The sequence below is a fragment of the Anas platyrhynchos genome, chromosome 28 (assembly GCF_047663525.1).
Source record: "Anas platyrhynchos isolate ZD024472 breed Pekin duck chromosome 28, IASCAAS_PekinDuck_T2T, whole genome shotgun sequence".
Classification (NCBI taxonomy): Eukaryota; Metazoa; Chordata; class Aves; order Anseriformes; family Anatidae; genus Anas; species Anas platyrhynchos.
Window position 1 is genome coordinate 882665 of NC_092614.1, and position 23832 is coordinate 906496.

Sequence of the window (23832 nt, forward strand, 5' to 3'; positions counted from 1 at the left end):
CCTGCTCACGGGGCTGCTCTCTCCGCAGGAGGATGCCCAGCCGGGTCCCCAGCCTCCGCATGCTCAGGAGCTTCTTCACCGACGGGGTGAGTGCAGGCGGCCGGGGCTGGGGGTGCCGGTGGCACGGACCCCGGGGGGGGGTGGCAGGGCCAGGCACAGCCCACGCCAGCACCGTGACCCCGCGCTCCGTCTCGCCCCCGCAGTCTCTGGACAGCCTCGGTACGTCCGAAGACACCCGCTCCAAAAGGCACTCCACCTCCGACCTCTCGGACGTGACGTTCAGCGACGTGAGGAAGGAGGGCTGGCTCCACTACAAGCAGATCCTCACCAAAAAGGGGAAGGTACGCGGGGACCCCCGGCCCGGCCAGCGGCACGGGGCCCGCGGGCAGCTCTGACGGCCGGGCCCGGCTCCTTCTCCCCGCAGAAAGTCGGTGGAGGCATCCGGCAGTGGAAGCGCGTCTTCGCCGTGCTGCGCACCCACTCGCTGTACCTGTGCAAGGACAGGCGGGAGGCAGTGACCTGCGGCCCGGCCCCAGGTGAGGAGGAGCAGCCGATCAGCATCCGAGCGTGCCTGGTGGACATTTCCTACAGCGAGACCAAGAGGAAGCACGTCTTCCGCCTGACGACCGCTGACTTCTGTGAATATCTCTTTCAGGCAGAGGATCGGGAAGACATGCTGGCCTGGATCAAAGTCATCAGGGAGAACAGCAAGGCCGAGGGCGAGGTGAGAGCCACATGGGGCTCCCGGCTGCCTCTGGCTCTCCCGGCACTAACCGCCTCGGCTCTCTCCGGCTCTTTGCCTTGTGCTGCTTCCCCAGGCCACGGCCAGCCCGTGCTCGGCCGGGCAGCGTGGGGCTCGCCCGTCCTGCGCGCCGCGCCGTGCTCCCAGGGGTGCACGGGGGCTGCCGGGCACCGCCGCATCCAAGAAGAGCGCGGCTCCGTGGGCTCGGCCAGGCAGGGTGCGCCGAGCTGCTCGGCACAGGCGGTGTGGCTCTCGGAGCATCGTGGAGGCTCGGCCAGGCAGGGGCTGTGCCGGTGCCGCTGGTTGCATTTGGTAGTGAAGCAGCAGAGGAGCGCGTGTGGCTTGGCTGGAGCCCCGGCTGCGGTGCGTCAGCACCCCGGGGCGCGTTGGTGTCACCGTGGCTGCGGATGAGACCTGCAGGGAGCTTCTTGCCTGTGCCGTACATGGTCCCCGTGGTGCTGCCTGTTCTTGGGGCTGGCACAGGGTCAGGGCTGAGCCCTCGCTGCGGTCTGTGCAGTGGTTGCTCGGGGCAGAGAAGGGAGAGCTGCTCCCGGGGCCGTGGGCTCCGCTGGAGGGGCTGCGCAGGGCTGGATGTGCCGGCGCTGGGCTGGTGTGAGCCATTTCCCTGCCGTGCCAGGGTGGCTGTGGTTGGTCTCAGTGTTGATTCCAGGATTGTGGCACGGCTCCGGCCCTGGAGGGGGCGTTGAGCTCGAGTGGTTTCTGCTTTGCTGTAGCACGGCCCCGTTTGGAGGGCGCGGGGCTGGCAGTGCTGGCGCAGGGAAGGTGCTGCCGGGTTGGAGCACTTGGAGATGTCTCTGGCTGCCCGCTGGGGCCAGGACCCCGCAGGGAACATCCTGCAGGGAAAGGCGCGTGTCTTTGGGCACCGTGGGGTGCAGTTTTAGCGTCTGATTCAGGCAGGTGGAGGTGTACGTGCTGCAAAGGGCTGGATTTGAGCCTCTGGGGCTGGCTTGGAGCCCCTGTGCTGCTCGCGTGCGGTGTGCCATGGTGAGGAGTGCTGCAGTCCTCTGCGGGGCAGCCAGCACTGCCGGGCACCGGTTGTTTTGGGGCACCAGGGCCCGGGTCCTGCCCTCGCCCTGGCTTTGGGGCTGGCAGGTGCTGGAGGTGCCTCTCGGCGAGGAGCGCTGGAGGCAGGAACGGGCTGCGCCTTGGCCCCGTGTGGCCTCTGGGAGAGCGTGGACTTACCCAGGGCCACTGGAGAACGCGCTGCTCAAGCTCCCCCTTCCCCTCTTGTCTCTGCCTCCCCAGGACCCCGGTTTTGCCAGCCAAGCGCTTATCAACAAGAAGCTAAACGACTACCGGAAAGTGAGGTATGGACCCCGGGGCTGCGGGGCACGAGTGGGGCACCCTGCCCACCTCCGGACACCCCAGGGAGCAGTGGGCACTGAGCAAAACCAGACTGGGCTTGGGGTGCAAGAAGGGCCTGATTGAGGCAAGCTCCCAGCAAGGGGTTAAAAGGGCTCCGAACTCCCCCGGCACTGGCGTGGGGCTCAGCCCTGTGGCCCCCCAGCATGGGGGTGCTGCCCTGTGGGGTGAGCACCAAAGGGCAGGGAGGGCCCCGTGAGCACCCATGGGGCCGGGGCAGGACCCTGGGCAGGCTGGCAGACACCGGGCTTTGTGGGGGGGTTGGTGGGGGCCCATCCACGGTGCTCGGTCCCGGCTGTGCCCCCCTGACCCTGCTCTCCCCACAGCCCGGCGGGTGCCAAGCCCGACTCCTCGCCCAAGGGCTCCCGTGGGCTGGGGATCAGAGCCGAGTTCCTGAAGCAGACGGGAACCAGCGCACCCCGGTCCCCGAGGCAGGATGCGGCCGTAATGAAAGGTGGGTGCCCCCCTGCGCCACGGGGAGCCCCGCATGGCAAACCTGTGCTCCTGGCAGGGAGGGGTGCCCACACACTCACCCCCTCCCCAGCACAGCAGGGGTGCCCTTGCTGTTTGTCCATCCTGAGTCTTAAATAATCCCATGGTTGTGTTTCCCCCAGATGAGAGCAGCTCCCAGAAAGCCCCTTGGGGCATCAACCTCATGAAGAAGAACAAAAAATCTGCCCCCCGAGCCTTTGGTGTCAGGCTGGAGGACTGCCAGCCTGCCCCGGACAACAAGGTAGGGCGCGTGCCTCGGCTGGGGGCAGCCCCGGGGACCCCACACAGCCCCCTGCCTCCCTCACCGCTCACCCTGTGCCCCCAGAACGTGCCCCTGATCGTCGAAGCCTGCTGCAAGGTGGTGGAGGACCGCGGGCTGGAGTACATGGGCATCTACCGCGTGCCCGGGAACAACGCCGTGGTGTCCAGCCTGCAGGAGCAGCTCAACAAGGGAGCCACTGAGATCAACCTGCAGGACGAGGTGAGGGCTGTGTGGCCCCGTCTCCGTGCCCGTGGGGTGCTCCTGGGGCTGTTCTGGTCCCTGTCCCCGTCACGTCCCCGTCTCCGTGCCGTGACCGTCCCCGTGGTGCCAGGGCCGCCTAGTGGATGCTGTCCGCAGCTCGGGGCCACGTTGGTGTCTTTGCATCTCACGGTGGTGCTGGGTTTTCCCTGCTGGGTGCGGGGTGGGGACAGTTCTCCTGCCGTCCCCATGGCCGTGGTGGCCTTGGCTGGGGTCCCTCTCGGTGCTGGTGGCCCTGGGCTGGGGGCTTGATCCTGCTGGTGCCTGGGTTTGCCCGGGTGCCGTCCTGCTGAGCAGCCCCTTCTGTCCCTGCAGCGGTGGCAGGACCTGAACGTCATCAGCAGCCTTTTGAAATCCTTCTTCCGAAAGCTGCCCGAGCCGCTCTTCACCGATGGTGAGTCCTGCAGCCCAGCCGTGGCACCTCCCCGCTGCGCCCACCGGCCCCGCTCCCTGCCCCTTCCCTGCCCCTCCGTGTCCCGTCCTGTTGGGACCCCCCATCCCCATCCCCATCCCTCCGCACCCAAGGGTCCCCGTCCCCAAGGGGTGTCCCTGCTCCCCTCCCCCTGGTCCTGACCCCCCCTGTCCCTTTCAGATAAGTACAACGACTTCATCGAGGCCAACCGCATAGAGGACGCCAGCGAGAGGATGAGGACGCTGAGGAAGCTGGTAGGGAAACGGGGCACAGCCTCGGGGGGGCACTGCCCGCTTGTGGGGTGAGCAGAGGGGTGACCCCGTGCCTCCCCCAGATCCGGGACCTGCCAGGTCACTACTACGAGACGCTCAAGTTCCTGGTGGGCCACCTGAAGACCATTGCGGACCACTCGGAGAAGAACAAGGTACTGCTCCCCCGCCCGGCCCCGAGCCCCCCCTGGCTGGGGTGGGAAGGGAGACGGCACCCGAGGGGGTGGCTGCAGGCAGGCACCGACCCCAGCTCCGGTTGCAGATGGAGCCCCGAAACCTGGCCCTGGTGTTCGGCCCCACGCTGGTGCGGACGTCCGAGGACAACATGACCGACATGGTGACGCACATGCCCGACCGCTACAAAATCGTGGAGACCCTCATCCAGCACGTAGGTGGCAACGGTGGGGCTGGAGGGGGGCTGCTGATCCCCACAATTTGGGGCTGGGGGCTGCCTGGGTGGGGAGGGCAGGGCAGGGACTTCTGCACCCCGGGGCTGCCTCGCTGGTCCCTAACCCCTCTCCCGTTTCCCCCCGCAGTCAGACTGGTTCTTCAGCGACAAGGAGGACAAGGGCGAGAAGGTGAGGCCCCGGAGCCGGGGGCAGAGCGGGGCTGAGCCCTGGCACAGAGCCGGGGGCCATCAGCAGCCCCCTGACCCCGCGTCCCGTCCCTTTGCAGACCCCCGTGGACGAGAAGGAGGCGCAGTCGGTGCCCAACATCGAGTACCTGCTGCCCAACATCGGCAGGACCGCGGCGCCCGGCGATGCCCCAGGTGAGGAGCCGAGCCCAGGGCAGGGTCCCCCCTGGTCCTGGCACCGGGGTACCCCAGGCACCGCTGCGGTCACTCTGTCCCCACGCTCACCCCCCCCCTGCGGGCAGCCGGCCGGGCTCTCCATGCTGCAGCTCTGTGCCCGAGCGTGATGTGCTCGTGCACCCCTTGTTGGGATTCGGGGACACCCATGGGTGCTGGCAGAGCCCCCTCCCTGCCCTCTCCTGTCACCCCTGCTCTGGTGGCTGCTCATCCCCTGCAACCACGACCGCTGCAGGGCCCCTGCCCATGCCCCCCCCCCTGTGCCTCTCATGCTGCCAGCCCAGAGACCGGGAGACTTTGATGTTCGACTGATTTCTGATGTTCTTTCCTTGAACTTCTCTGTGCTGTCCTCTTCCTCCTCCTCCTCCTCCTCTTCCTCCTCCAGCGGACCTCCTCGAGAGCTAGAGCGGGTACAGTGTTGATCCTGGGTGCATTGCTCACGCACTAATTCCTCCGGGCGACCACGAGAGAGGGGGAGCAGGAGGGGCAGCGGGAGGGGAGGGGGGGTCCTGTCTTACCCAGCCACTGTCCCCAGGGCTCTCCAGCACTGGGGGGCTCCTGGACCCCAGTAGAGCCCCTGGTTCTCCCCCCTCTTTGGTGGGTCCCTGCGGTGTCTCCGGTGCTGGCACACCCCGGCAGGGGCTGGTGCCAAGTGCCCCAGGACCCAAATGCTGGGTTCTGGGGGTCCCCACCCCCTGGGGGTCCCCACTCCCTGGGGAGGGCTCAGCACCTTTCTGCCTCCCCCTCTCTCAGCAGCTTCTAACCCCATCCCGGGCCGGGGCCTGCAGGGTGGGAGAGGGTGTCTGTCGTGCTGTCCTTGTCCTTCCAGCCAGGCTGCCTGTCACCCCCATGTCCCCTCCTGTCCCCTAACCCCCTGGGGAGCGCAGGGCAGCCCCACGGCCTGTCTGAGCCCCCCCTGCTCAGCCCATCACTGCACTCGCCCCATCGCAGCCCCCAGTGCTGGTAACGAGGCAGCTCCCCGTGTCCCATCCTGGTGACACCCCTGCCCCATCCCTCGGGGCTCTGCAGCGGGTGAGCAGTTCTGGGGTCCCCCTGTGGGACCGGAGCCTCCCCCCCCAGCTCCTTCCTGCAGCCTCCCAAACCCCGCTCAGCACCAGGACCCCCGCATGGGGCTGGCGGGGCCGGTGGCCCCGGTGCGTCCCCCTCCCCGTTCTGGGGGAGCAGAGCAGCGCCCCCGGCTCTGCCCACTGAACCCCTGCCCCAGCATGTGCCCACCCTGCTGGGGCCTCGCTGACCCCCTTCTCTTTTCTCTGCCTTACAGACTCGACCCACAGCGGCTCTGCCAAAGTGAAGGTGAGAGGGGTCCCGGGCTGGGGCTGGGGGGAGTGGGGTGATGCCCCCAGCATGGCGGGGACGGGGTCTGTGGCCTGTCCCTAAGCTGTGGCTCCCCTCTCCCAGGGCACGTGGCCGTCGCGCAAGGAGCCATCGCCCCGAGAGCTCCTCGCCATCCCCTTCATCTCAGCCGTCAACCGCAAGAGGAAGAAGCGGCGAGAGGCCGAGGGCTTCGGCAGCAGCACCGATGACGACGTGGAGCACAGGGACCCCAAGGGCCGGGAGCAGGAGGATGAGGAGGCCGCGGCGGCCGCGCCGGGGCCCGGCAAAGCTCCCCACGGCCCTGGCACCGAGCCGGCAGCCCCCAGCCTGGATCAGGAGAGCGCCTTGGAGCCCGGGGGCACCGGGGCCGAGCCGGCGCCGGACGCCCGCTCCATCGTGTCGGGCTACTCCACCCTGTCCACCATCGACCGCAGCCTGTGCTCCGAGGTGCAGTCGGTGGCCGAGAGCCGCGGGGAGGAGGCGGACGACGAGCGCAGCGAATTCAGCCACGTGGAGACGGACACGGAGAGCCGGGAGGGCGCCCGGGCCAGGCTGGGGCAGGTGGAGGGGGGCGCAGGGGGCGAGGACAAGGTGCCCCCCGGGCGCCCCTCCTTCAACTCCCACCGCCTCATCCAGTGCGACACGCTGGCCCGTAGGAAGCTGGGGAGGCCGCGGCCGGCCGGCGAGACCCCGGTGCCCACCGGGGAGGGCCATGGTGGCTGGGCCCCCCCCGGGCGGCCCTCGCTGCGGGAGCAGCTCCGGCAGCGCCTGCGCTCCTCGGCCGACGACATGGGGGTGCGCCTGCGCCGAGCCCACTCCCCGGAGACGCGCCGCAAGAAGAGCAGCTGGCGCCGGCACACCGTGGTGGTGCCCGGCGGCCTCAAGGACCTCAACTTCAACGAGTGGAAGGAGCCGCGGGGGGGTCTCGACGTCCCCCCAGGGCCGTGCCGTGACAAGGACTCGGGGCTCAGCAGCCTGGAGTCCACCAAAGCCCGGCCCGCGGCGCCCAGCCCAGCCCAGCCCGGTGGTGCCACCAAAGCACCCAGCACCAAGAGCCCCCCGGGCAGCCCAGGCCCCCCGGCTCCCGGCCCCGTGCCCCCCCTGCGCTTCCCCCAATGTCTCTGACCTCCTGGAAGGCTCCCCCCCCCCTCCAGCTGGGGGGACAGTGTTTAATTTAAGGACTCGCACTTGTTCTTGTATTTAATTGTGCTCCTGACGAGCTGCTTTTATTTAACGGCCTCCCTCGCGCCGCCTCTCCGTGCCAGGAGGGACGAAGCCACCTTGTCACCGGGGCCCTGCAGGGTCCCGCACTGCAGCCTGGCCCCCTCCCCATGTCCCCCCCACCCCATCCCCTGCTCCCCCGGGCTGTGGGGTCCCTGCTCCCCCCGGCAGTGCCGGCCCCGGGGCTGCCCGGCCGCGGCGTTGCGAAGTGCGGGCGCTTCCTGGGGTGCTGCGGCTGTGGCTGCCCCCTCCCCTCCTGCCCCCCGACAGCCTTGGGGAGGGGACCTCGGCACCCTTGCACTGTCCCGGACCTGGGCACGGTGTGTGTGGGGCCGCAGGGTTTGGGTGACGGTGGTCTCGGGGTGCCCATCTGGCTGTGATGGCCCTGGCTGGGCTCTTGCAGGAGCGGGGTTCCAAGAGGGGCTTGCTCAGAGCAGCACCGTGCCGTGGGGATGGGGCTCTCCGTGTGTCCCAGCCGCCCCCAAAGCCCTTGCTCGCTTTTATGACCCCCCCTCGCCACCCACCCCACCTCCCCAGGCTTGTCCTCCCGGCCAGAAGCACTTTAGGAAGGGGGTGATGTGCTGCCACCTCGGGGGGGCACGGCTCGGCTGGGGACGTGGGGACATGGGGAGCACAGACATGAGTGTGCCAGGGCCTGGGAAGGGCATCAAGTCAAGTCACTGTCACTGTTACACGTCGTTCTCATACGTTATGCAAATATTTGCTGTAAATTTCCCCCCCCTCCTTTTTTTTTTTTTTTTTTGTAAATATTGTCTCTAAATGTGTAACATATTACAAAAGATTTATAAGGATTTTGTAAGAAGTTTTGCTCAGCTGAAAGGCCAGCCCCGACCACACAAAGCGCTGGACCAGTGTTGACTTTTTAAACCCTTCTGCATGTGTCCCCCTGGCGTGTTGTACGAGTCGGTAGATGCCAAACTGCAAAAAAAAAAAAAAACAACCAGCCCCAACAAAAAAAAAACCCTGCTTTGGAAACTGTCCTCCTCCGAGTCCCGGTCTATATAGCGGAAATAAACTGGTTATTCGAGGGGAGTTTCCTGCTCTTATTGCTGCGCCTTCCAGCCCACCGACCCCGTGTCCTCCATGCTGCAGCCCCCAGGGGCTGGTCCCGATCCTGGGGAGGGCTCAGGGCAAGGGGGGGGGTCCCAACCCTCCCGCCCCAGCACCGGCACCGCAGCACGGACACAAGAGACCAGGCCTGCGGGGAAAAGGTGCCATAGAGAAAAGAAAGTCTTTTATTAAAGCCAGACACTCTGATAGAAAAGAAAAGTCGTCAAGGGAAAAAAGAAAAATAAAAAGCAACCCTTTGTCATCGGAGTTTGCAAGTTACAACGGTCACGTTTCGCACAGAACTACCCATGGCATCCATACAGAGATACAGAGACTACGTACAGCCGGCCAGGCCAGCCCGCGCCCTGCCCGGCCCCGGCGAGTCCTTGCTTTTGTTTTTCCTTTGCTTAAATTTTAAAACAGTTCACAAGAAAAATTCATGCTAAGAGACACACGACATCGTAGAAACCCCAAAACAGCCTCTAAAGAGTATTAGGAACTTTTTTTTTTTTTTTTTTTTTTTTTTTCTCCTTTTAAAAGTTGTAACCTTTTCTTAAACAACACTCAGACGAGTAAAGCGGGGTGCGCATGCAGCGGGCGCCTCCAGACACATGCACGATGCAGGCAGCGCTTGGTTCTTTTTTTTTGTCTTTTTTTTTTTCCTTTTTTTTTTGTCATTTTTGCAACTTTTTTTTTTTTTTTTTTTTTTTTTGTCTCTTTTCAGTTTAAATTAGAATCAAGCAGATTTTTTTTTGTTTTCGTTCTCTTGCTTCAGCTAAAGCACCGGGCTCGGTGCTCACACACAGTTTGCATGATGCCATGAAATGACGGACGCACACGCACGCACACACGCAGAGACACGCTCACATAGAAAACCAGCCTGGTGGGCAGCCAGGAGGGGTGGGGAGGGATAAGAGAAGGGGGTGGCCCGGAGCTCCACGTGCCCCCGCTGCAGGCTGCTCTGGGGCCGGGGTCCCACTGCACCCCTTGGCAATGCTCGGGTGGGCAGCAGCCAGCACCCACGGCAAGGCTGGGGCGCAGTGAGGGGCTGTGGACCCCCCCCCCCCATAGGCATGAGCTCGCTCACAGCTGCAGAGTGCCCCCCGTTCCCCCCCCCAATTCACTCTGTGCAGGCAGGGGACCCCCATGCACTGCCCTGGGCACCCTGGCACCACCCGGTGCAGGGCACACGCCAGGGCAGGAGGATGCCGTGGCACTGCCGGCAGCTCCGGCCCCTCTGCGCATGCATGGCCACGTCCCCATGGGGCTGGAGGTGGATGGGACCCCCCCCCAAATACACCCTGCGTCCCCCCAGGGTTGGCTGCAAAGTGCTGAGCCCTGCAGTGGGGCGGGCACCGGGTGCCCTCGTACCCCCGTGCTTGGGGTCGGGAGGGATGGGGGCACGGCCAGCCCCCCACGGCCACTGCGGCACTGGGGCAGGGAGGGTTGGGGAGGGGGCCAGGCCCCCCCAAATCCATAAGAAGCTGTGGCTTTGCTACAGTGTTTCACTTTGGTACCAAGAAAAAGTAATTATAAATTAAATTAAACGCATCAAGTGACTGCTATTGCTGCCAGGAGCCGCTGCCCCCTGCCCCAGGTCCCGGCCTCGACGCGTGGCCCCGGGGCTGGCACCGGCAGCCACCGGCCCCGGGCTCCCGGCCCCGACCCCGACCCCGACCCTGACCCCCCACTGCCTCGGTGAGGGGCAGGACGGGATCGGGGACGGGGACGGGGACAGGGACAGGCCACAGAAGGGGGTGGAAGGAGGATGCCAACTCAGCACGAGGGCTACCAAGCCGCTAGGAACTGACCCTCTCAAAAATCACAAGGAGCTATAGTTTAACCAGGGAAGAAAATCCACCCCCTAATATACCAGACATGAAGAGATTTATTTCTTTTCTTTTCTTTTTTTTTTTAAATATTTATATATATATTTATATTACGTATATTATATATATATAATATGTAAATATATTTTTTAAAACAATATAAAATGTTAAGACACTTCACTTAAATGTAAAGAGTTGCTTTTTGCAATCCAAAGAAATTGCATCATGATTTTTTTTTTTTTTTTGCTTTTTTTTTTTCTCTTTGTTATTCAAAAAAGGCTCGTTCTTCTGTACAAAAATGATTGATATACAAAAAAAGAGAGGGGAAAAGAAGGAAATAATAATAATAATAATTAAAAAAAAACAACAAAACCAACCCAACAACGAACTAGCCAACGAAAGGAGTGATTCCATCTCTTGTTGCACTGCGGGTGGACGGCGCGCTTCACAACACGGCATTGACCACACGTGCACACACACGCACACACACGCACACACACGCACAGCGCTCCCCTCGCACGCCCGCAGGGCTGGGCTGGCAGCGGGGGGGTGCTGACCCCAGCCCTGCTGCAGGGGGGGGGGCTCTGGGACACCCTGAGGGCGCTGGGGAGGGGGACGCGGGTCCCGCAGGGTGTCCCCGTGCAGGCAGAGCCCCCGGGCACCGCGGCGTCCCTCTGCCCCAGCCACCACGGTGACCCAGACGAACAATTAAAGTGCTACGTTACGAACCTACAGTGATGGGGGCTGATCCCCAGCGCCCCCCAGCACCCCCTACCCATACCCGTTTCCACCTCCCCAAATTTGACATGCTCAACCTCCGGGCGCCCCACAAAACCCCGGTCCCCTGAGCACCTCGGGGGCACCTGGGCTCCCTCGTGGCCACCCCACCCATGGCACAGCGAGCCCCACGGGGCCGGGGGCTCAGGATGCTCCGGGGAACCAGCACCGACCTTCGGCGAGCACCGGAGCGAGCGTGGCCACAGCTCTGCCCATGGAGACCCGGTGGGCGCCGGCATCGTCCCCTCGGGGCTCGGTGGGGTCGCGGTGGCCGAGGAGCTCAGCGGGGAGAGCGGGCGGCGGGCAGGGCGAGGGGCGGCGGGGGCGTCCTCGGCAGCCGCTTTTTGCCCGTTTTGCGCCCCCCGGCCGCCTCCTTCGGTTTTTGGGCGGCTGCCGCCTGGGCAGGCGGGGTCGGGCGCTGCGCCGCGTCCTTGTTGCTTGAAGCTCGTGAAACTGGTGGGGTGAAGCTCTGAGAGCTCTTAAATAAACAGAAAACGGCAGGTGGGGAAGGGAGGGGTCGAGAACCAAAAACGACAGCAACCCAAAACGAACCAACGGAAATTTAAAAAACAAAACAAAAAAAGGGAAACAAAAGAAAGAGGGGGAGAGAGAGAGAGAGAAAGAAACAGAAAGTGGCTGGTTGGCCATTTTGGAGCAAGATGTGAGACAGAAGTCGGGCCGTGCCGGAGCAGAGGCAGACACAAGTCGGGGCCGTGCCGGAGCAGAGGCGAGACAGAAGTTGGGCCGTGCCGGAGCAGAGGCGAGACACGAGGTCGGCCACATTGGAGCAAGACATTTAAAACAAAGAGAGGGACACGTGGCGATGCCTCAAGGTGCCTCAAGAAGACAGTCCAGGGGAGGAGCACAAGGAAGAGAGAAGCCCGGCCCCAGGAGCAGGAAAACGGTTGGATGGAGCTGGCAAGGAGGCTCAGAATGAGATGGATGAGTTCCTTGCCCCAAAGGAAGTCAATACAGGGATGGATGTTCTGCCAGATGCAGGTTTTTCTGAGACTGCAGGGGAAGTCTCACTAGCCTCTTTAGATGGTCTAGCGGCCTAGAAAGAAAAGCAAGATTCAAGGAGGAGGAGGAGGAGGAAAAGGGGAGGAAAGTCAAACAGTTTCTTAAAAAAAAAAAAAAAGACCAAAAAAATAAAAGAAAAAAAAAAAGGAAAAAAAAAATAAAACAAAACGAAACAGGAGTTTGTTCAGAAGCAGCATTGATTTAGGCCTGAGGTCAAGCAGCTGGAAAAGGTCCACCACAAACAGAGCACGAGATGAGCTGGTTCCACGCGTTACTGGATGGGAAGGGGGCACCCCCGAGAGGAGCAGGAGAGAGACAAAAGAGAGAGAGACAGACAGACGGACACGAGGACAGACACGCACACACAGAGGCAGGCAGGCGGAGGGGAGAGGGGAGAAAGGTGGGGTGGGGGGGGACAAGAATCGCAGTGTTAGGCTGGGCACGCAGGCTGCGCGGTGCCTGCCCCGGCCGGCGGGGCTGCCGCAGAGGTGCTGTTCATCAGAGCCCAGCGCCGGCCCCGGGGGAGCCGCAGTCCTCCGAGAAGGTGGCAGCCCCCACCCCAGCCCCTGCGCCCACCTGTGCCGGTGGTGGCACTGCCACCGTTGATACGAAGCAACCCTGCTGCTGGCGATGACAAAAAGGGCTCACGCGTGCCAAAGCTGCTGCGCACGGAGCCGGGGAGGAACGCACCTCCGGAAAAAAGCCTCCAGAAAAGGGGTGATGTCTCCTGGGCTGCTGGGCTGGGGCATGGCCAAGCCCTGCACTAAGGACAGCAAGGACAAGGGTGCCAAGGAACCCCCCCGGTCAGGGGGACAGGATCCAGGGCCGTGCTGATGCTGCCGCAGAGTGCCCAAGGTGGGGACTCAGGGGAGTGAAGTGACAAGGAACACGGTGACACTGGGACAGCCGGGACTGTGCTAGCACGTGGCCTCTGGGCAGGGGACTTGGTGGCACCGCTGAGGCTTCCAAGGCCACGGGGGATCTGTAGACACCCCCCCTGGAGGGGCCAGGAGCTGCCTGCCCGGCTGCTGGGGGCTGCGGGCGCACAGAGCCACACGGAGCCCTGCGGCTGGGGACGGTGCCGGGGGGAGCCCAGCCACAAGCATCCCGAGTCTGCAGGCACCCATGCGGGGCTGAAACGCTCGCCAAGGGGAGGCTGCTGGGCGAGGACAGCCTGGGGACATGCCACCACCACCCGGGACCCTGTGGCAGTCGTGACAAACAGCACCAGTGCGTGGCTCCGACCCGGCGTGCCGGAGGGGCTGGGGGTGGGCTGGGCCCCCGTGCACGAGAGGCGCCCGTTTTGCTCATCAGACCTTGGCACAAATTGCACGAAATCCCCGCCGCCACTCGCCCCAGCTACGGCTCGAGGTAGCCGGGAACCCCCTGACGTCTGCCTGGCAGGGTGTATGGATCCAACAGAATGAGCAAAATCGGGTTTATTGGGTGGTTTGTTAACGACAGGCCCGGGGAAGGGGACTGAAACACAGAGCGGGTGGGGGAGGAGGACAGGACAGGGAGAAGCCGCTCGTGGTGCCCCCACGGCGGGGCTGGTGCGAGGAGAGTGGCAGGAGGGGAGGAGAGGAGCGGGATGGGGCTGGGGGGGGGGGGGACACGTCCCGGCTGGGGGGCACCTGGCCTCATGCCCGAGGGAGTGGGACAGGCCCCGCGAGCACCGGCCCCCCCCCAACAACACAGGAGCAAGTGGAATCCAGATGCGTGGAGGAGCCCCGGGGACAGGGATGGGGTCAGGGTCAGGGATGGGATCGGTGCTGGGCCGGAGAGGAGGCACAGTCCCATCCCACAGCTCTCCTCTTCCAGCTGCTGTGGCCCCCCCAACCCCGTCTCCACGCTGCGGGTGCCCCGGTTCCCCCACCCTTGGGGTCCCCTCCTGGCTGCGGGGCGGGCTGAAGGCGCAGCGTGGTGCCGTGCCGCGGGGCTGCGGCTCTCCAGACCCCGTCTGTCTCACGGGAGGGGTCCTGGCCAGCTCCCCCTCCTCACTGTGGCCAAATTCTCTGCAAGGAGGTCTCAGGATCCCCCAGGATCCCTGAGCCGGGCTCACCCCATCCATCAGGGGGGCAGCAGCACCCGGGGCCGGCAGAGACGTTGCCTCCTGCTTCATCCTCACCACCCCTGAGGACAGCTTGTCCCCCTCAGCTCCGCACAGAGCTGCAGCCCCCTCCCCAGCAGCCCCCTCTGGCTGCCCCTTGCCGGGCACGGGGGGCGCCGAGAGCCCCCTGCCTGCACCCCGGTGGTGGGGGCCAGCACCCCGCGTCCTGCCAGGCTCAGCCACGGGGGAGAGCGGCCACCGAGAGGGTCCGGAGCCGTGCGAGCCACCTCGGCTGGCGTGGCCGTCCCTGCTCCCTGCCCACCACCCGTAACACGGCCAGGGGCAAGCAGGGCTCGTGGCCACCCTGCCGCCGGGGAGCCTGCTCTAGAGATAGGCTACCTGCTGCTGTCCCTGGATCCGCATGTACTCCATCCGCTGCTTTATGTGCTTGCTTTTGTCGGGGCTGCCCTGCTGGCTCTGCTTCAGCCGGGACGCCGGGTTCACCATCTTCATGGCCGGGATGGAAACGCCCCCGCTCTGTCAGGACAGAGAATTTCGGGAGGCAAGGATTAAAACCAGCAGGTGAAAAGCCACACGAGCACAGCCTGCAGCCAGGCACTGCTGGCACGGAGCACACGGGAGCCACGCGGGACCCCACGGCCCCATCCCCACGGTCCCACCGTGCCGTCCCACAGGGGACAGCCCTGCCGTGGTGCTGAGCGCAGCCGAGGACAGGGCCGTGGGCTCCGTGCGCCGTGGTGAGCCCAGGGAGCAGGCAGGACTTACCGAGAGCTGCAACGCAAACGGGGGGTTAGGGGCAGACACCGGGAGGCGGAGGGCAGGAGGACAGCACCCAGCTGGGGTGCACAGCCCAGAGACGGGACAGGAGGCGACGTCAGGTGGAAGCAGATTCCAGGTGGAAACGGCGGCAGTGGGAATAGAGGTTTTTATTAACTATGCGCACAGGCTGAGATACAGAGACTTGCGAGAGCAGCAGCAGGAGAAGCGTTACGTGTTGGCACGTCCCTAAGTGCGAGCAGATCCCCACGGCAGGTACCCAGAGCGGTGCCTGCGTGGGCACCCCAAAACCCCACACCACTGCTGCCCTGCCTGCCCCGTGCCAGCCTGGACCAGCTGCCCCTGGAGGCAAAAGCAGCCCCTCTGTGCTGCCCCAGAAACGTGCACGGGATGCCCAGGCTGCGCCGCTGCCAGGACAGAGCCCGCAGGTTATCTCCAGGGCTGGGTCAGTGGGATTGCTGCCTGCACTGGAAATCAGTCCCTGTCCCCCCTGCCTCACCGTGGGACCCCTGTGCTCCTTCAGCCGGGACGTGGGGACTCCCACACTGCATGGGAATCCGGTTCCCATCTGGGTCACAGTTTGTATGGGTACGGGCAGGCGCTGGAGCTCAGCGCTCGCATCCAAGCTGCAGCAGCCCCGGGCTGTGCCCTGAGACCTCAGCCCCGGCTGAGCCAGCTCCGGCCGTGCGGCCTCTCCTGGCAAGCCCTGATCTGAGCTTTGCTTTGTGAGTGCCTGCACACGTGCCAGCCACAGCCATAAATCCACCTCGTAGCTCTGCTGCTCCTCTGCACAGCTCAGGGGGTGCAGCAGGGCCCGACAATAGGGGGAAATTGCAGCTACACCCACTTGGAAGGCCCATTCACCCAGCCAGAGCCCTGTAAAGGGACCGCCGGGTAAGTGGGAACCGGGGCTGAGATAATTGCTGCAAATGAAAAAGGAGATTCGTTCACGAGCGCTGATTGTTAATAAAGGAGCAGGCTGACTTGTGAGTAGCTGAGGGCACTTTTCCCCCTCTTTTCCCAGCTATTCAGCGAGCCCAGTGGCTGCCACAGATTCCAGCAGAAACCAATTTGGACGGCTTCAGGGAGCCGGCGCTGTGATTTAATTAGGAGAAACATCTGCTGCTTCGCAGCGACACTTAAAATGCAGTTCCTCAGAAAAGTGCTTATGTGAAATGGGAAGGTGAGGAGCGCCGCGATCCCACTCAGCTCCCCCAGCCCCTGCCGGCCCCACGGCCGCTCGCTGCCGGGGCCAGCGCTGCCCTCGGGCATGCAGTGAGCACAGCACGGGGGGCACGGGGTGCCTGGGGTGCCTGCCCCATCGCTGCCCTGCCTCCCTGCCCTGCAGCAGCTGCTGGGAGCTGCAGGAGCCAAAGTCTCCGCTCCCGGCTCACAGGGGCCGAGGTGGCAGCTCCAGCCCCAGCCCCAGCCCGGGCAGGGGGTCCCTGCCCCCTAACCCAGCACCAGCAGCACCAGCAGCACCAGCATCCCGAGCGTCCAGAGGGTGCCTTGGCCCAGCTGGGAGGGAGCCTGGAGCTCGTTGGTGTGTGCCTGGAGAGCTGCAGTGCTGTGCCAAGGCTGGCCCTGGAAGGGCCCCAGGGGAGGGCTCCTTTGCCAACTGCTTCTCCTAATGCTCTGCTGAGCCGATGTCACTGCGGGGCTCTGAGCTACAGCAGCCCCCCCATGGCACGGCCAGCTCCTGCCGAGGTGACCGGTGCAGACCAAAGTGCACCTGGAGCAGCCCCAACACCCGTGCAGAGCCAGGGCAGGGTGGTGGCAGTGCCGCTGGCACCCGCTGCCTTCACACGTCAGCCTCTGCTGTCTGCAGCCTCGCTCCAGGAGGAGTTTTGTGGAGGTAGAGTCACAGAGAGGGAGCAGGTAGAGGTGGAGGAAGAGAAGACATCAGAGTGAATCCGAGGGCAGAGCACACCAAGAGGGAGTACAGAAAATAAACCTGAGGGCTGCTGAGGGGGAGCTGTGGCTTGGGCAGCAGAGGTGGCTTGGTCTGGCTCGGAGGCGAACTCTCAGGAGCATCCCCTTTGGGCTGGCTGAGGTCCAGGGCAGTCCCCCCATCACCGCCGCTGTGCTGGAGGTGCCCTGCACGCGCCTTCATCTCCTCGCTGCCGTCGGGCGCTGCTTGTCCGAGCAGTCCTTTAGGGAACATAAATCCAGCCACAGGGTGGCTGCTGATCTCGCTGATGGTCATTTCCAGCTCACGGATGGTTTCCTCGAGGCTATCCAGTCTCTGGTAGGTGCCTTCGTAGATCTCCTTGCTGCGCGGTGACATGCTGTGCAGGGGGGGCACGTCCCCTTCGCTCCTTCCCCCAGGAGCGGGGCAGCACAGCCCCTCCGCTGCCTTCCCACCTGCATCCTCCTCGCCTCCTCCTGCCCCGGCAGCCAGCCCCACGCTGTCCTGTCCCGGTGATGCTGCACACCGCTGAGACCCTGGGGAAGCAGCGACCTGTCCCCGGGGGTGCCCAGCCTGGCACCATTCTGTCCCCTGGATGTGTCCCCTGGCTTTTGGCACTGGCGAGCCATCACGGTGGTCCCTCCGCTTGCAAACCCCATCGGAGCGTCCAGGAGGGACGGATGCCTCCCGTGAGCTCTGCCTGCCTCCTCCTCGGGGCTCTGCATCACTGGGGACGGCACCGGACCCTTGGGTGCCAGCCCCTGGGACAAGCACTGTGTCTTCGGCCCCCCGATCTGCAGCCTGCCCTCGGGGAGGCTGCTCAGCCACAGGACCTCGTGGTGCAGGCTGGCTGCTGCCCTCCTGCCTCCCGGCAGGGCTCGGAGCAGTGTCCTCTCCTTCTGCCCCCGTGGGCTGGCTCGCTCCTCGCGCTGGGGGGGACGGGACCTTGCTGTCTGCCGGAGGGAACCCGTGAGTCTCTCCCGGTGCGCGCTCACGGCCTCGGGATGGGGCAATTTGGGGCTGCGGGGCTGAGGCTGGAAGGCCCCCGGGTGTGGATGGAGACTTTCTGGGGGTGCCAGCAGACACATGGCATCTCCCCCCTGCCTCAGGTGCCAGCTCCCCTCCGGCTGCTCCACTGCCAGCTGGGTCCCCGTGCTCAGAGCAGCCCGTTGCCACTGGCACCTCGGGGTCGCTTTCGGGGGATGGCGGCGCGGACTCGCACTCGGTGAGCACAATCTGCGGGAGGGAGAACGCCCTGTTCCCCGGGGGGGCCGGGGCCACCGGCTCCTAGGTAGAGAATTCAGACAGATTAGGAGCCGGGGAGCGGCGCGGGCTGCCTGCTGGAGGAGGGAGCGGGCAGCTGCTTGGGGAGCACAGCCAGGCTGTTTTGGGTCCCCTCGTGCTGGTCCCTCCGGGCATCGCTGCAGGAAGGTGCTCGGATAGGAAGGGACACACTCAGCTCCCTGCCTGCCTGGCCGGGTCTGGGCAGCTGTGACCTCCCATGGGTGTCCCCAGGCACAGAGTGACCACGTTTATGCTGTGCGCAAGGCAACCTTAAGGGGGATGTCGGCAACAAGGGGCTAAAATCTTCAGCAAGACAGACTCGGTGCTGCTGCACCTCCCAAAGGTGTTTGAGAACCCGCCTGCCATGGTCCAGCTCAAATTTCTCTTGTACTGGTGTAAACTGGCACGACATGTGCAAGCGCAGAGCCTAGACCTGGAAAACCCCGTCCGGCCTCCCTGCACCTCTCCATCACTGTCCCAAGGGGGACGCAACGAGCCGTGCGGTGCCTGGGGGACCACAGCCCTGCAGGGAGGCAGCTGGAGCAGTGCTCTGGCAGAAGAGCTGCTCCCCAGCAGCTGCAGCAAAGGGGGGGCCCTGCTCCGCACCCCAATCCTACCCCGGGCAGCGGCTGCAGCCTCGCAGGGCTCGGTGCACAGCTGGCTCCAGCCCCTGCTGCTCTGCTCAGCAGCCCAGATAATGGGGGGAGCTGGGGCCAAACCAGCCTCAGCCCCAGCCTTCACCTTCTGCCCGCATCGTGCGCATGGAGGGGGCTCTCCACATCTCCATGCGCCACCGTCCACAGCCCTGCTTCGGTGCCACCCTCCCCACACGGTGCCAGGCCACCCGGGCACCCAGCGTGGCACGAGAGCGGGGAGCCCTCCCTGCGCCCTGCATTGTGGGGTGCTGGGGGGCCCTGCCTCTCCCCCGTCCATGTGGCTGCAGGATCCAACAGCCCCGTGCTGTGCCGCAGAGGGGTTAGTGCTCGCCCCGGTGCCATGTCAGTGCCGTACGCGCAGTGGCAGTGAGCGAGGGGGTGAAGAGAAGCCGTCAGTTGGTTAAGTCAGAGGGGGAAGGAGCCGTGAGGTTAAGAAGAGGAGGGAGAGGCGGTGGTTAGAGTGCAGCCGGCCAGGAGGAGATGTCGGCAGGAGGGATGGGAGCTCGGGGCGAGCTGTTACCTTCCATCCTTCGGCTCCATTGGGCCACATGGCTGCGTGCCCAGGGGAGGCGGCAGCCGCGAGCGGATCGTAACCGAGCTTGGGAATGAAAGGGGAGGCAGAGCTTCTCTGAAACACCTGGGGAGTCAAACACGAAGGGTTGGAGGAGGGAGGCTTGGGGCTGACACGCACAGAGCCCCTCCAGGACGGGGGCTCAGCACTGCTGGCAGTGAGGGAGGCATCGGCTGCTCCCCGCTGGTGACGTGCCCCAGCCACGGAGCCCCCCCACATCTCACAATGCTTGCACCCCCTGGGCAGGATGCGATTGCTCCACACTGCCTGTCCCTGTGGCACCGTGCTCCTGCTGGGGACGGGGCGAGGACGGGGACAGCCACCGCTGCGCTGCTGCTCGGGGGTCGCTCCTGGAGCTGCTCCTGCGGACGCCCAGGGGCATCGCCACCCAGCACCCCCCCCGCCACGCTCACCTCCAGCTCCGCAATGATGCGGTCCTCATCGTCGTCGTCCTTGATGGCAGAGGCGATGATGGGCGGGGTGGATGCGGGTCTGACCACCTCCGACACCGTCCGCCTCAGCTTCACCTGCGGCTTCTGGGTCTCCAGCTCCTCCGACTCGGCCTTCTGCGGGGGCGTGGGGCGGTGAGGGGCTGGGGCAGCCGAGGGGTGACCCAGCACCCCCCTATAGCCCCCGCTCCCCACCTTCATAAATCCGGGCTCCTTCTTGCTGGTGACGATGACTTCGCCGCTGCGGGTCGTGGTCAGCCCGTGGGACGAGGGGAAGCTCCGGCGGGGAGGGGGAGGCGGCGGCGATTTGGAGGGTTTCTCGGTCCGGTACCGCGGCACCGTCAGCTCGTCTGGGCACAAACCATGCCGTGAGGGCACGAGACTGAAAGCAGAGCTGACACCAAGCCCTGCCCCAATGCCTGCCCTGGGATCCCGCACGTACCCCAGCCCAGGACCCTTTGGGTGACCCCAGCTCCCCGTGCCGTACCTGAGCCCCTGCGGCCGTTGGGGTCAGCCTTGCCCGCGGACTTCTGTGCGTGCTGCGGCTTGGAGGGCTTGTGCTCGGGTGTGGATGCAGCACTGCTGCTGCCCGTGGCCTGCTTGTGCTTGGCAGCGAAGTCCAGGTCGGGGATGGCCTTCATGAGCTCTGCCTGCGTCTCCTCCAGCAGGCGGTTGATGTCCTTGGCGCTGTACTGGGTCAGTGCCGCCCGCTTCTCCTCCCAGTCCCTCTCGGCAGCCTGCGACAGCCGGCACAGCCCCTGCAGCCCGGCAGCTCCCCAGCGCCCACCCTGCCCCACCACCTCCCCAGCACCTGGGGTCTCCCACGGCTCCGTGGCACGCTGGGGGTCCCTGATCTCAGGGACTGCCCCGCTCCTGGAGCTCCCCACCTTTGGGATGCCCCCTCAGCTACAGACCCATCGAGAAGGATGTGCTCGGCTCCCCTTCCCAGTTTTAGCCATGGGGGGGCTCCGTCAGGGTTCGACCCTTCAGAGGAGCCCCCCGGCTGTGGGTTTTGTTCAAACAGCTCAGGAGGAACCTGCCCCATGTCCTTACCTCCACGGACACGGCTTTGTCTGCGCTCTTCTTGCTGGGAGTCTCCGGGCCCGTCTGGGTCTTGGCAGGCACCATCTCCGGAGCTCGGGAAGGGTTATTGCTCTTGGAGGGGTGGGTCTGGGTCTGGGGGGGGCTGTGCCCGAAGCTGGGCATGCCCAGGGTCTCGGTGGCAGCCGTCAGGTGGTGGAGGCTCACCGGGGGGCTGGTGGGCATCTCCAGCTCCAGCCCTTTGCTGAAGTCCGTCTCGGGGGCCATCTTCTTGGGGGACTGGCTGAGGGTGTTGGGGGGGGTCCACACGCCCTCGTCCACTTGCCTGCAGGGGACAGAGGGAAGGCGCTGGGTCACTGCAGCCCCGCAAGCGGCTCTGCCAGGACCCTCGCTCGGTGTTTGTGTTCCACGGCTGAGACCCCCGAGAGCCGGGAAGAGCTGGAGATGAGCCCCAGCCTCCCTCGGCAGGGCGCATCAGCAGCTCCTCTACCTGCCTGTCCCTTGGCATGAAGCTTGGAAGAAATCGGATCCCTCCAAGTTCTGCCCCTCTGTCAGATCTGGCTGCAATTGCCCTCTGGATTCAGAAGTTATTAGGAAAGGGGAATGACAGGCGGGCAGATTCATGCTCCGTGTGATCACACGAGCTCATTTCCATAGAAAACCAGGCTAGAAACGAGCCTGAGGCGAGCCCCGCTGGCGGAGCGCTCCTTGAGCCTGGCCAAGTTGTAAGCTCTGGTGAAAGGTTCTGTAATCAGAGCAGGCAGGTGGGTGCAGTGCCTCCGCCACTGGATTGGGGGGAGGATTTTCTCCATCAGAAGAGTTTTCTGCTCCTCGGGAAAGAGATTTCTGACCACATCAAGCGTTCCCATTGCATGCAGATGTATGACCAGTTTTTTTCAGGGTGGCAAGGAAAGATTGGTTTTGAAAGAGGGGTTCCCACGTACACCCTAAGACGGACCGAGGGCATCTTTTAATGCCTTAGAAGAAAATAATGAACCTTTTTTCAATGTCTCTGGGAATTCTGACCCCTAACATAGAGAGGACACTGGCACAGCGGTGGAGGACACAGAAGCATCCAAAGGGCCCTGCTGTGTCCTCCGAGGTGCATACAACCCCCTCCTGCCTGCAGGGGAAGCACCGTGGGGCTGCAAGGAGGACGTGGAGCAGGGGCTGTGGGGCAGGGGCTGGGCTGAGGGCTCGGCGCTCACCTGCGGATCTGGGCGAGGGTGTCCGTCACCGTCTTGCAGCGCTTGAGCAGCCCGTCCAGGCGGTTGGGCTCCTCCTTGAGGAACTTCACGGCTTCCACCTCCACCCGCAGCACCACCCGCATCTTGCTCTGCAGGCTGGGGAACTGGGCTGTGGTGGGAGAGGGGGGTCAGGGGGCACTGCAGGGGACCCCACACCCACCGAGACCACTGCAGCAACCGTGTCCGGATGGATGGGTGCCGGGGAGCCCAGGCTGTTGTCTCTCCACCTCCCCATGCCCCTCATCCCTCCCTGTCTCTTGCAGGCACTGGTCCCAGCCCCTGGAGCCAGGACTTGGTCACCGGGACCCTGTAGGCTTGGTGGCAGGGGACACAGAGCAGGTTGCTCCTGGCTGCCCACCCCTGCTCCGCGCACTTGTCCTGGCTGCTCAGCATCAGCCGATCTCCCTGCAGGACAGGGGAGCTGCTCCCAGCTCTGCCCCGTGCCCCCAGGCCCTCCCCACGTCCCCGCCGTGTCCCCACCGCGTCCCTGCCTCTCGCAGCCTCAGCGACTTCTGCCAAGTCCCCGCTCCGCCTGCTGCGCTGCGGCACGCAGCAGCTCTGCCACTTCGGATCGAGGTGCAGGGCGTCTGCTGGGGGACGGCAGGGAGGGGACAGCCGGGGACAGGAGACTGCAGGAGCAGCAAAATCGCTGCAGAGCGTGCAGGGGGGCGAGAGCAACGTCCCCTGGGGCAGCAGTGTGAAGCATGAGGGAGCTGGCAGAGGGACTCGGGATGACTTTGGCACCGGCAGAGCACCAGGGACGCATCCCTGGGAGCAGCACTCAGCAGGAGCACGGGGCACAGCCCCTGCACCCAGGCAGCCTGCAGGACACGCGATGCTGCCCTGCACTGGCACCTGGGACATGGACACACCACGTAGAGCAGAACGGGCTCCAAAGATGCATTTACCCAGACCTGGAGCCACGCAGCAGCACCAATGGGGGCTGACAGCATCCTCCCCCTCCCCAGCACCCAGCCCCTTCCTCACCCTTGAGGTCTGTCAGCGTCTCCCCCAGCTGCTTGAGCACCACGGCCTTCTCCTCCAGCTCCTGCACGGGGATGAGCCGGTGGTTGTGGGCCAGGTCCTTCTGGATCTTCTCCACCGACTTCTCCAGGTCACTGCGAGCACAAAGCAGGGCCCGGGGTGTCACTGCTGCGCCGGGACGCTGGAGACCCCAGGGAGGAGCTGGTGGCCATGAGCAGGTCCCCACGGGACGGGGGGAGCCGTGTCCTCCCTCCCACACTGGGCACACGGTCAGGGATGGGGCTGGCAGCACGCGGTGCCTCTGTTTTACACCAGCTGAGGATGTGGCCTGGGGAGGGGGTCATGGCAAAAGGACACCCTCCTGCATGCTCACTTCAGCTGCTGGGTGATGAGCTCCTCCTCGTTGAGGTACCGGAGCCGCTCCTCTTCCACCAGGCTGCGCTGGCGCTGCAGGGGGTCCTCGTGCTTGCGCATGGTGTCGGTCACCCGCACGCTGATCTCCGTCTCCGTCCTCCGCAGCATCGTCTTCACCGTCTCCTGGTTCTGCAGCTGGGGGTGGGGGGCAAGGGAGGGGTCAGGCTGCTGGCTGGGCAAGCTGCCCCGCAAGAAGGTGGCCAGGAAAGGGGGGATTTTTGCGCTCCTGGGCTGGAGCCTCCCGGCCAGAGCTGGACAGGGTGGGGGGCCCCCCACCGTGTACCCACCTGCAGCTTCTTGAGCTGCTGCAGCTGGTTGCGGAGGTCGCTGGCGTTCTGCTGCAGGTCGTGGAGGTGCAGCTGCATGTGCAGGCGGGTGATGGCCGTGGGCTGCCCCGCTGGCGTGCTGGTGGCAGAGGGCGGTGGGGGCGCGGGCACCGGGGTCCCCATGCCGCTGCGGCTGGTGGCTGCAGGGGGCAAGCAGCAGCTGCTGAGGGAAGGCACCACCCGGTCCCAGTGGGGTTTTCCCGGGGAACCCTCTCCTTCCCCAC

At 64.8% G+C, this 23832-nt stretch overlaps 2 protein-coding genes across 17 annotated transcripts in view; one reads left to right on the forward strand and one right to left on the reverse strand.

Moving 5' to 3' along the window:
* ARHGAP23 (Rho GTPase activating protein 23) overlaps positions 1-8230 on the forward strand; it is a 33444-nt gene extending 25214 nt beyond the window's left edge. For all 3 annotated transcript variants that reach the window (XM_072029041.1, XM_072029040.1, XM_027445416.3), the window contains exons 10-24: positions 29-86; positions 204-341; positions 425-724; positions 2009-2070; positions 2452-2579; positions 2740-2858; positions 2943-3098; positions 3453-3531; positions 3730-3803; positions 3884-3973; positions 4081-4206; positions 4355-4396; positions 4494-4587; positions 5909-5940; positions 6046-8230. In XM_072029041.1, coding sequence (XP_071885142.1) covers positions 29-86; positions 204-341; positions 425-724; positions 2009-2070; positions 2452-2579; positions 2740-2858; positions 2943-3098; positions 3453-3531; positions 3730-3803; positions 3884-3973; positions 4081-4206; positions 4355-4396; positions 4494-4587; positions 5909-5940; positions 6046-7086 — 2539 coding nt within the window. In that variant the 3' untranslated portion in view covers positions 7087-8230. The remainder of the gene's footprint in view (positions 1-28; positions 87-203; positions 342-424; positions 725-2008; positions 2071-2451; positions 2580-2739; positions 2859-2942; positions 3099-3452; positions 3532-3729; positions 3804-3883; positions 3974-4080; positions 4207-4354; positions 4397-4493; positions 4588-5908; positions 5941-6045) is intronic.
* A 180-nt stretch (positions 8231-8410) lies between these two features.
* SRCIN1 (SRC kinase signaling inhibitor 1) overlaps positions 8411-23832 on the reverse strand; it is a 66500-nt gene continuing 51078 nt past the window's right edge. For 10 of the 14 annotated variants that reach the window (XM_072029033.1, XM_038168612.2, XM_072029034.1 and 7 more), the window contains 12 exons: positions 23570-23748; positions 23242-23417; positions 22872-23002; positions 21846-21993; positions 20650-20962; positions 20084-20333; positions 19792-19946; positions 19561-19713; positions 19097-19213; positions 16682-17923; positions 14329-14466; positions 8411-11913 (listed from right to left, as the gene is read on the reverse strand). In XM_072029033.1, the coding sequence (XP_071885134.1) occupies positions 11788-11913; positions 14329-14466; positions 16682-17923; positions 19097-19213; positions 19561-19713; positions 19792-19946; positions 20084-20333; positions 20650-20962; positions 21846-21993; positions 22872-23002; positions 23242-23417; positions 23570-23748 (3128 nt within the window). In that variant the 3' untranslated portion in view covers positions 8411-11787. Of the gene's footprint in view, positions 12154-14328; positions 14467-14696; positions 14787-16681; positions 17924-19096; positions 19214-19560; positions 19714-19791; positions 19947-20083; positions 20334-20649; positions 20963-21845; positions 21994-22871; positions 23003-23241; positions 23418-23569; positions 23749-23832 lie in introns of those variants that run through there. The other 4 variants (XM_072029035.1, XM_072029037.1, XM_072029038.1 and 1 more) reach the window with 4 other exon arrangements.